The 11,020-nt window shown below is 48.6% G+C and overlaps 1 protein-coding gene across 2 annotated transcripts; it reads right to left on the bottom strand.

Moving 5' to 3' along the window:
• Positions 1–10,738, bottom strand: Taldo1 (transaldolase 1). 2 transcript variants are annotated; one of them, XM_036208903.1, is made up of 8 exons: positions 10,576–10,738; positions 6,311–6,434; positions 4,689–4,796; positions 3,000–3,131; positions 1,414–1,589; positions 1,078–1,275; positions 793–938; positions 1–203 (listed from the first exon to the last, which is right to left on the bottom strand). In XM_036208903.1, the coding sequence occupies exons 1-8, from the start codon at positions 10,670–10,672 to the stop codon at positions 171–173; spliced, it is 1,014 nt and encodes a 337-aa protein (XP_036064796.1). In that variant the 5' UTR covers positions 10,673–10,738; the 3' UTR covers positions 1–170. The 2 variants fall into 2 exon arrangements, with proteins under 2 accessions (XP_036064796.1, XP_036064804.1); XM_036208911.1 differs by lacking the exon at positions 10,576–10,738 and adding an exon at positions 9,817–10,091.
• Between the last annotated feature and the right edge of the window lie 282 nt (positions 10,739–11,020).

The following is an 11,020-nucleotide window of genomic DNA, read 5'->3' as shown; positions in this document are numbered from 1 at the left end:
TAGGAAAAGCGACTGCTTTAATGAATTAGACAAAATTTCACATAAAATCAGAAACCTATGATCCATCCCTTCTCCAATCACTAAAAAATGCAAGATTCATCACAAGCCATGTGCAATTAGGACCCAGCTCAAGGGCAGTGCAGGTCTGGGGTCCAGCCTCAGGTGCTGCGCTACTTTCCATTCTCAGCACTGAACATTCGTTCCTGGAAATGACCAGAGGTAGAGTCATGTCAGCCCTTACTCTGTCAGGGATACAGGGCCTAGGGGGCCCCAGACAAGACCCACCAAGGTCCCTGAATGGCTTCAGCAACCAGCCAGGACCCATGGTCCCAGAGAAAACCAAACATATATATACCTATCTTTATCTAGCTGTACACACACACACACACACACACACACACACACACACACACACACACACACCTGTTTCTCTGTATAGCTGGCTGTCCTGGAGCCTACTTGCTCTGTAGACCAGGATGGCCTTGAACTCACAGAAATCCACCTGCCTCTGCCTCCCAAGTGCTGGGATTAAAGGCGCGCACCACCACTGCCTGGCCCTAGGTTTGTTTCTTGAGATAGTCTCTCTTAAGTGCTTGGACTATGGGCATGTACTAGCTAGCATTCCTGGCCCAAGCTACTGAATTTGTGATCCTCTTGCCTCACTCTCCAGAATGATGGGACTATAGGTGGTGCTACCATGCCTTGAAGGCTCTTGGAGTAAGTTTCAACTCTGCACCAATTTTGCCCCCGGGTGAAGGAGAAAAGGCCCGAAGCTACCCACACAGGACTCACCGTGAGCATCCGCTCTAACTTTATGGCATCAGCAGCAAACTTTCGGATCCCATCAGAGAGCTTCTCCACAGCCATTTGGTCCTCATTGTGCAGCCAACGGAAGGCCTTCTCATCCAGATGTATCTTCTCCAAGTCACTGGTCTGGGCTGGGGGATATCACAGCTCTCCATGCCTGCCTTACCCTTCGACTCATAACTGTCCCTCAGCCTAGGCTGAGTATCTCCCATCAAGGTCAGGCCTTAGCTCCGCCCACACAGAGGTCCTTATCGGGCCCCCTGGCCTTACCCGCTTTGACGGAAAGCACAGGTGCCAGCTTGGTGCTATCCTTGAGCAGCTCCCCGAGGAGCTTGGGTGAGATGGTGAGGAAATCGCAGCCTGCCAGTGCTTTGATCTCACCGGTGTTACGGAAAGAGGCGCCCATGACAATGGTCTTGTAGCCAAACTTCTTGTAGTAGTTGTAGATTTTGGTGACACTCTTTACACCTGGAGGAAATGTAGGCATGCTCCAGGATGGCCTTAGAGCCGCCTGAGCTGCTGTCTGACCCCGCCCTGACCTCGTCCTCCAGCCCTGCTCATCAACACAGTAGTTGCCCTGCCCCAGGATCTTAAAAAGTAGCTCACCAGGGTCCTCCTGGGGTTCATAGGATTTCTTGTCTGTGTTTGCCACATGCCAGTCAAGGATACGCCCCACAAAGGGAGAGATAAGCGTCACCCCCGCTTCAGCGCAGGCCACAGCCTGGGCGAAGGAGAAAAGGAGTGTCATGTTGCAGTGGATGCCATGCTGCTCCTCCAGCTCCCTGTGGACAAGATGGGCACGGGTGTTGCTGAGTGTAGCCTAAGTCTGACCTCTGGCACCTGTTGCTCCCCAAGAGTCTTCAGTTCCTTTTTGTTTGTTTTTGTTTTTCGAGACAGGGTTTCTCCTTGTAGTTTTGGTGGCTGTCCTGGATCTCACTCTGTAGACCAGGCTGGCCTCAAACTCACAGAGATCCACTTGCCTCTGCCTCCAGACTGCTGGGATTACAGGCGTGCGACACCACCGCCCTTCAGTTTCTTAATAGCAGGGGCAGGAACAGGGCTGTACACAGTTAAGAACAAGCTTGAGACTCAGCCTGGTGGGTCTGGACAGAGTGACCAGGACTTCCTTCAACATATCCACATTGCATAACAGATAAAGGCCCTGAAGTGTCCGTATCTGCTCCAGTGCTGCAGTCAGGGTCCCACCCCTCATCAAAGCTCTCTTCGTTCTACTCCTAGGCTAGAAACAGCGGGTCATTACCTAGGGTGATTAGGACCCAATTCTTCCTGGAGCTACCCTGCAGCAAGCCCAGTCTGTCTCCTAAGAAGCCCCTTGGCCCAATACTCACTCCTGGGCAGCACGACCACCACATAGTTGAGGCCTGAGCTACTCCAGCCACAGCTCCCTTCCCGGGAGCCAGTTTCAGAGATGCCTCCACCTGTGGCTACTTGAGTGTCCAAGCACAAGTGTAGTTCATACCATGTTGGCTCAGCCGAAGGGGAGAGGGTCTCCTCCTCTACTGACCATGTGACCCAGTGAGCCTACTTCTCTGCATCTGCCCATGAGAAAGGAAACCCATGTCCACACCAAAATGTACATACGCCTGTCTTCATACCATTATTCTCAAGAGACCCCGATGCCCAACAAGAAACAAACGCAGAGACACGATCCACCCACCACTGGAATAAAGTCCAGCCAGGAGACAGGACAGACACGAGAGTTCACGCACGTATGATCTGCCTCCCCTTATATGGGATGTCCAGAACAGGCAAACCCAGGTTCTGGGTGAGGAAAGAGCAAACACTGCAGAGGAAAGGAGTATCTCTGCTGCTCAGGACCTAGAATGGCAGGAATGACTTCTAGAGGGGGCATCAATGAAGAGTCTGACTGTTTTTCACCATTTTGCATTCTCTTCCACTTAGAGCATACTATTTGTATGACAATTAGTTTCCTTAACACTTATACAAGTTTTGGCTTCACTGTTCCAGTAGGAGACTGAGACCTGGAAGTGTAAGAAAGGCATTCTTTCTTAACTGGCCACTGTGAAGAGGCTCTGTCTGAGCTGACCCTGGAGCAGAGCGCAGGCTTGTCTCAAGGGCCCCCAACTTTGACCCCTAGAAACTGGTGCCAGCTGTCCAGGAAAAGAATTAGTATCAGAATCAGAATCTGCCTCCATGTAGGGAATACTTACTTTCCAGCCTGAATTCCCTCCCAGGTTGAGGATAACTTGATGAGAATTCTGTCCTTGCTGATCCCAGCTTCTTTGTAAAGCTCAATGAGGCGTCTGGCTCTGGCCACCATTGCATCCTTATCAAAGGAAAGCCTGTAAAAGCAAGGATATCCCAGGTACTCAGATCACACAGGATATCCACCAATGGAGCATGTTAGAAGCAGGGTATTCTGTAGCTGGGTGGCTCTCTGGGCAACCCGACCCACCCCCTTCTCTGGACACAGAGCAACTTGAGACCCAATTTCAGAAGCAGGCCTGGCAGCCAAACCTTGTAACCAGCACTTAGGAGAATTGGGAGTTCAAGGTCAGCCTGTGCTGCAAGTGACGCTGCCTTGAGGTTGAAAAGATGGTTCAGTGGTTAAGAGTTAGGAGCACTTGCTGCTCTTGCAGAAGACCCAGGTTTGGTTCCCAGCACCGATATGGCAGGCTCACAACCTTATGTAACTTCAGATCCAAAGGATCCAATGCCCTCTTCTGGCCCCCACAGGGACCAGGCACATATGTGGTGTACATACATACAGGCAAACACTCATACACATAAAATAAAAATAAATAAATCTTTCAAAAAGGGACTTTGGCCTTAAAAATAAATAAAAAGCCAAACCAAACAGAAAATGGGATCAGAGCTGTGCTGAGTTGGTAGAGCACTTGCCTATCATGCATAAAGCCCAAATCCCCAACATCACATAAACTAAATATGGTGGGGTACTCTTGTATCCAGCATTGAGGTAAGGGCAGGAACATATAAGGTCAAGGTCAATCTCAGCTACATAGTAAGTTTGAGGTCAGCTGGGACTACATGAGACCCTGTCACTAAGTTACATTAAAAAGAACAAGTGCTGGAGAGATGGCTCAGAGGTTAAGAGCACTGGCTGTTCTTCCAGAGGTCCTGAGTTCAATTCCCAGCAACCACATGATGGCTCACAGCCATCTATAGTGAGATCTGGTGCCCTCTCCTGGCCTGCAGGCATACATGAAGGCAGACTGTTGTATTCATAATAAATAAATAAATCTTAAAAAAAAAAAAAAAGAACAAAACACCCAAAAGCTGGAGAGATGGCTCAGTGCTTATGAACACTGGCTGTGGGCGAGAGAGATGGCTCAGCAGTTAAGAGCACTGGCTGCAGGCAGTGGTGGTGCACGCCTTTAATCCCAGCACTTGGAAGGCAGAGCCAGGCTGATCTCTGCGAGTTCGAGGCCATCCCGGTCTACAGAAAGAGTTCCAAGACAGGCACCAAAACTACAGAGAAACCCTGTCTCGAAAAAGAAAGGAAAAAAAAGGGGGGGTTTGGGGATTTAGCTCAGTGGTAGAGCACTTGCCTAGGAAGCACAAGGCCCTGGGTTCAATCTTCAGCTCTTTAAAAAAACAAAACAAAACAAAAAAACACAAAAAAAACAAAAAAACCCACAAAAAAACTAACAACAAAGTCACCAAATTTCTGGACACCTTAGTGCAAGTATATTTTCATAAAAGACACAAGACTCAAGATCAGTCATTAATCAGAGAGTTCTAGGCCATCAGTTCTGTATAGTCTTTCAGTATAATATGACACTACTAAATGAGTGTGGAGAACATAAAGACCAAACTACCTCTTCAGCCACTGATGCCACCAGGATACCCGCTGCCTCCCGACCCTATTCTCCACCTACCTTGCATCCACTTCTGTGGATACACGGCCTGGAATCTTCTTTAGTATTTCTGCTCCAAACAGCACAAAAAGTTTATCAATAGCATTTTTAATCTGCTCCTCTTGTGGCCTGAAATTCAGAGGTAAAGTTGTATAAGAAACTTTGAAGGCTTTGGGGAACCTGTAAGACCAACTGTTACTCATTTGCCAAATTTCTTTCCCTTCATCCTCCCTACCATGGGCATGAGAGCACATGCTACTTGTTTTGTTTTGTTTGAGACAGGGTCTCTATATAAAGCCCCGACTGTCCTGGAACTCACTAGATAGACCAGTCTGGCCTCAAACTCATAGAACTACTAATTTCAGCACTTGCAGGGTAGTTCAGGAAGAAAGATTCCAGTGTTTGAGGCCAGCCTGGGAAAGGAAGAAAAGGAAGGGAGGGAGGAAGGCAGGTAGGCACTGTTTTATTATAGTGAAATAGCCATAAACATGCCATCTTGACCATTTTAAGTTTATAGTTCAACAACGTTAAATTAAATCACACCACCATCATCTTCAGAACTCTTTCTTTCTTTCTTTCTTTCTTTCTTTTTTGGTTTTTCAAAACAGGGTTTCTCTGTATAGCTCTGGCTATTCTAGAACTCACAGTGTAAACCAGGCTGGCCTCAAACTCTGCCTCAGAGATCTGCCTGCCTCTGCCTCCAGAGTACTGGGATTAAAGGAATGCACCACCACACCCAGCATAAAATTATATTTTTATGAAATCCCAAGAAAGGAGAGTGAAATGCCAATCATCACACACCATATACATATATAAAATTATCACATCATACCTCATAAATATTACAATTACCATATCAAAGAGGACTACACATTTACGATCTGTGTGTTAATGTGGAAGAGGTAAAACTAGGCACAAGAGGAGTTGGGGATTTAGCTCAGTGGTAGAGCGCTTGCCTAGCAAGTGCAAGGTCTGGGGTTCGATCCTCAGCTCAAAAAAAAAAACTAGGCACAAGAAAAAGATTGGAGGCCAGCACTGTGACACATAATGTTATCTTAGCACTTGGGCAGGCAAGCTTAAGAGCAGCCTGGCTACACAGGGATACCTTTTATCATAGGAACAGGAAAGAAGCTGAAGACATAGACAAGGAGGTAGAAGGAGGAGGATCAAGATTGTGGTGATGGTTGTGCCAATGCACAGTTTACTGAAATTCATTACCCTGTTGTTAAACAGTAGTGACAGCTGGGCAAGGTGGTGCACTTAGCACTCAGGAGGCAGAGGCAGGTGAATCTCTGTGAGGCCAACCTGCTCTACATAGTGTGTTCCAGGACAGCCATGGCTATGTAGAGATCCTGTCTCAAAAAACTAACAAAAACCAAAGAAAGTAATGACAACCAGAAGGCAAAGCGTGGCTGTCAGAGCCATAGATAGCCCGGCAGAGACAGGAACCTGGAAGGCCGTCAGTGTTCTACATCTCAGCTACAGGTGTTCACACTGGCAAGCCTTAGAGCCACATATCCAGTGAGAGTGATTTACTCCATACGAATCACATCTCAATGAACAAAAGACAGTGTTGGACTGGAAGAAAAATATGGCAGATTTGGGAGTGGGACCTGCGGGGGCTCTCCATCGCCCATACTCACCCACCCAGCTTCTTGCCATAGGCAATGGCCTCCTCCACCAGCTCTTGGTAAGCAGGCATCTGAGCTGCAGCCAGGATCAAGGATGGGTTGGTGGTGGCATCCTGGGGCTTGTACTCATCAATGGCTAGGTAAATAAATTTCAAAAGCAGGCAGGATGGTTAATCTTGTTATCAGCTGGACTGGGCCAAGAAGCATCTAGATCTAAACTACTTTGGGGCTTGTCTGTGCTTCCAGGAGGATGAACTAGGGAGGGACCCCCTAAGAATGTGGATAGCACACCCCACAGACTGGAGCCCAGTGGAGTGAGAGGAGACAGTCTGCTAGCACAGGTACTATCTCCCTTTTCTTGTTTGCCCTGAGAGGAGCTGCTCTGCTTTACCTGTGACCTCTGACACCACAGACTGAAACCTTAGAAACTATGGGTCGAAGCAAATCATCCCTCCCTTAAGTTTTCTCTCAGGTATTTTTTTAAAAATTGATTTATTATGGATACAGAAGAGGGCGCCAGATCTCATTATGGATGATTGTGAGCCACCATGTGGGAATTGAACTCAGGACCTCTGGAAGAGCAGTCAGTGCTCTTAACCTCTGAGCCACCTCTCCAGCCCTCTCTCAGGTATTTTGTCATAGTGACAAGAGGCAGCTTTCACCTGAGATGGGGAAGAGTGCCCAAGTGGAGCATAGTGACGATGCTCACAGCAGCTCCAGAGAGGCTGGCTTCCGTGAAGACAATAGTCAACGCCACACACTTGAGCTGGGAACAGCGGCACAGCCTATGATCCTAGTTCAGATGACTGAGAGTTTAAAGCCAGCCTGGATTACAGAGGAAGACCATGTCTCAAAAGACCAAAGCATGAGCTAAGTGTGGTGACACATGCCTGTAATCCCAACACCCTGGAAGCATACACAGAAGGAGCTCTGAGTTCAAGGCCAGCTTGGTCTTAGTGAGTTCCAGACCAGCCAGGGCTACATATTGAGACTCTGTCTCAAACCAAGAGACCACACCATATTGGTGTGTGATTTTTTTTTTTTTTAATTTGCAACATTTTTTTATTTGTTTAAAAATAAGCCAGAGTTTGAGGCCAGCCCAGTCTACATAGTAAGTTCCAGGCTAGCCAGGTCTACACAGTGAGACCCTATCTCGAAACAAAGCAAAGCAAGCAACAACCACAACACCACCAAACAAAACTAGGCACCCCAGAACAATCATCCTCCCATAAATGCTGATTTTTAATGACTTGGAAGGGAAGTATAAGGATGCTAGAAGAGCCCGGTGGCAGCGGCGGCACTCGGGAGGCAGAGGCAGGTGGGTCTCTGTAAGTTCGAGGCCAGCCTGGTCTACAAAGCGAGTGCCAGGACAGCCTCCAAAGCCACAGAGAAACCCTGTCTCGAAAAACAAAAACAAAACAAACAAACAAAAAAAGGATACTAGAAGAACATACTCTACAAGTCTGTCCTATTGCCCCGCAGCCAGTAGGAGGCGCACTAATCCTAAACCACTGCCAAGCATGCCCACATGACATAACACTCCTTCAGCAATTCTCTCTTTAGGTTTGTTTAGTTTTGGGGGGAGGGAGGTGCTTATTATGCCAATCTGTATTAGCTCTTTTAATATACTAGTTTTTCCCCTACTCAGGAATTCAGAAAAGCCAACGAGGCCCTGTCAGTTCAGCTATCCAAGTGACAGGCACAGGAACAGATGCAGAGCACCAATGTCCAGCTTCATGAGCTTGCTTAACTTTTTTTTTTTTTTTTTTTTTTTTTTTTTGGTTTTTCGAGACAGGGTCTCTCAGTGTAGCTTTGCACTTTTCCTGGAACTCACTTGGTAGCCCAGGCTGGCCTTGAATTCACAGAGATCCACTTGGCTCTGCCTTCCCAAGCTAGGATTAAAGGAGTGGCCGCCACCGCTAAAACTTGTAGGTGGGAGGTGGTGGTGCACGCTTTTAATCCCTGCACTCAGAAGGCAGAGCCAGGAGGATCTCTGTGAATTCAAGGCCAGCCCGGGCTACAGAGTGAGTTCCAGGGAAGGCACAAAGGTACACGGAGAAACCCTGTCTTGAAAAACCAAAACCAAAACCAAAAAAGACTTGTAATCCTCCTGCCTTGACCTCCCTAATATTGAGATTACATTACAGGTCTACGCCACCGTAAGTCTTTTGAGGCTAAGAACAGGATAATTCTGTGTCCTCATAGTGCTAATATAAGTCTACACATTATGAAACTGCTGCAAGACCGACCACAGCAGGCCTGGTCTGCAGGCAGCACACTGCATGGCTCACTGGTGTCCGCTTCCTGATTTGGACATCAGGGAAACTGGGCAAAGGGTGCATGGGCTACTTTTGCAACATCTTGGGAGCCTGTAATTATTTCAAAATAACAAGTAGGGGGAAATGTGCTCTGGAGTGGTGCTGGCTCAGGTGTGAACCCACTGAAGGGTGCACAGAAAATGTAGCTTTCTTCATATAAAACTGCAGACCCAAAGGCTCCTGGAGACAGCTCAGTTGAAGAGCACCTGTGTGAAACCCTGGGCTTGATCCCTATCCCACCCCTACAGATGGGCTTTAAGGCCCAACGACCCTTACATTTAGTGGAAAATGAAGGGGACAAGTGTTCTAGGCATCAGATTCTATTTTCAGGGGCCTGTGACACCCAAGGAGTTAAGAAACCTTCACCACACAATAGACATCAAATCTAGTGCAGTGCTTGTAATTATTTAACTTGTATTAAGCTACACTATCAATGAATGTACTTTTGTTATTTTTGTTTGAGATAGGGTCTCACTATGTAGCCCTGGCTGGCTTCCAATATAAGAGATTTGCCTGCCTCTGCATCCCAAATGCAGGCATGTGCCACCATGCCTAGCTCTTGCACACTTCATAAACGTTAGCCAGAAAGATATGCCCCAAATGCAGGCATGTGCCACCATGCCTGGCTCTTGCACACTTCATAAACATTAGCCAGAAAGATATGCCCCAAATGCAGGCATGTGCCACCATGCCTGGCTCTTGCACACTTCATAAACGTTAGCCAGAAAGATATGCCCCAAATGCAGGCATGTGCCACCATGCCTGGCTCTTGCACACTTCATAAACATTAGCCAGAAAGATATGCCCCAAATGCAGGCATGTGCCACCATGCCTGGCTCTTGCACACTTCATAAACGTTAGCCAGAAAGATATGCCCCAAATGCAGGCATGTGCCACCATGCCTGGCTCTTGCACACTTCATAAACATTAGCCAGAAAGATATGCCCCAAATGCAGGCATGTGCCACCATGCCTGGCTCTTGCACACTTCATAAACGTTAGCCAGAAAGATCTGCACTACACTCACAGAAGACAGACCTCAGGACTCCCAGGTGGATTTCTAGAAGCTCTCTGACAAACGCCTAGCTTCTGTCAGACAGATTCGCTTCGAGACCCACGTCAGGACTGTCCTTCCTTTATATTTAAAGCAGCCCAAATATGCCTAATCACTCTGACTCTGAGAGATAAACAATGTACTTACTCATGAGTAATTAAAGCCTGTTTCTCAAGTCACCGTGAGAAAGCAGAAAGAGCAGGTGCTTTTGTACTGGGCTCTCGTGGAGCATTTCCTCAAAGTCTCATGTTCACAGCAGATGTGAAACAAGTTCAGCCAGACCACTCTACAAGGCTGAGAGTTGGACTAGCAGGCCAAGCCTTTCTACCTATGTCTTCCAAGTTCTCTTCAAGTCCAGGAAAATCTGAGTGCTGAAGCTGGGTGTGGTGGCCCTGCCCGATCCAGCACTAAGAGGCTAAGACAGAAGGATTACCAGGAGTTCCAGGGCAGCCTGTGAAACCCTGTCTCAGAAGAAAAGGATGTTTGGCAATAGAATAACCACGTGATTTAGTGTGTGCATCTGGTCTGACTCCAATAGTACTGGGTACCCGGACAGTAACCAGCTGCCACCTTGGAAAGCCAATGCAACAAGCTGCAAAAGCGGGTGGTGTCCACAGAGGCCGTCCCGGCCCTGCAGACAGCACCGGCTCCAAAGCTGAGCCTGTGTTTTTGTAGGCTGGACACCAGGGGTCAGCGGGACTCTTCCTTAGATCGCCTCGACCCACCGAAGTTTCGCAAGGGGCTCCCAGGGTCACCAATAACCCGGAGGCCGGTGTAGGACCTTCAGAGTTCGGCAGACTCGCCAATTCGGGCTCCAGCGCCCGCGAGGCCCCGCCCCAAACACCCACACCGGTCCTGATCCCAAAATTGGGGGTGCCGCAGCTCATTCGGGGCGCGTCCTCTCACCATTGAAGTCACCCGTGTCGGCCACCACGGTGGTGAACTGCTTGAGCTGGTCCAGGGCGGACTCCATCCTCTGGCGCTTTACCGGGGACCCCGACATGGCGAGGAGCGTTCAGCTGAGGAGGCAGCAGAAGCGCGGCGATCCACAATGCTCCGCGCGTCCTGACCAATCGGAGCCAAAGTTAAGTGAGGCCCCACCCCCTAGAGGCGAGCCCCGCCCTTGTACTTGGAGGCAGACGCTGTAGGCCACGCCCACGGTCCTTGGTTATTTTCCACCGATCCAGGGAGGGTAGAGCCGACGTGGGGTCGCTCTCTAGAGCTCGGATGTATAGATTGAACGGACAGCCTGCCTGCTTCTACTGAGACTCGCGCCCTAAGCCTAAGACCCCAACAGCCTGCAGATGGATGAGACTTTGCAGTCCTCAACGCTCCAGAGCCATGCTAATCC

This window comes from Onychomys torridus, chromosome 1, assembly GCF_903995425.1.
Source record: "Onychomys torridus chromosome 1, mOncTor1.1, whole genome shotgun sequence".
Taxonomy (NCBI): domain Eukaryota; kingdom Metazoa; phylum Chordata; class Mammalia; order Rodentia; family Cricetidae; genus Onychomys; species Onychomys torridus.
Note: the sequence above shows the minus strand (reverse complement) of the source record. Positions and strands in the feature narration are given on the sequence as shown.

Bases quoted from the DNA above. Each gene is read 5' to 3' on its own strand.
- Taldo1 (XM_036208903.1), bottom strand. From the start codon at position 10,672: ATGTCGGGGTCCCCGGTAAAGCGCCAGAGGATGGAGTCCGCCCTGGAC. The intron at 6,435-10,575 runs GTGAGAGGACGC...TTATTTACCTAG, and splicing joins CGACACGGGTGACTTCAATG to CCATTGATGAGTACAAGCCC. The intron at 939-1,077 runs GTAAGGCCAGGG...GATATCCCCCAG, and splicing joins TGTGCTTTCCGTCAAAGCGG to CCCAGACCAGTGACTTGGAG.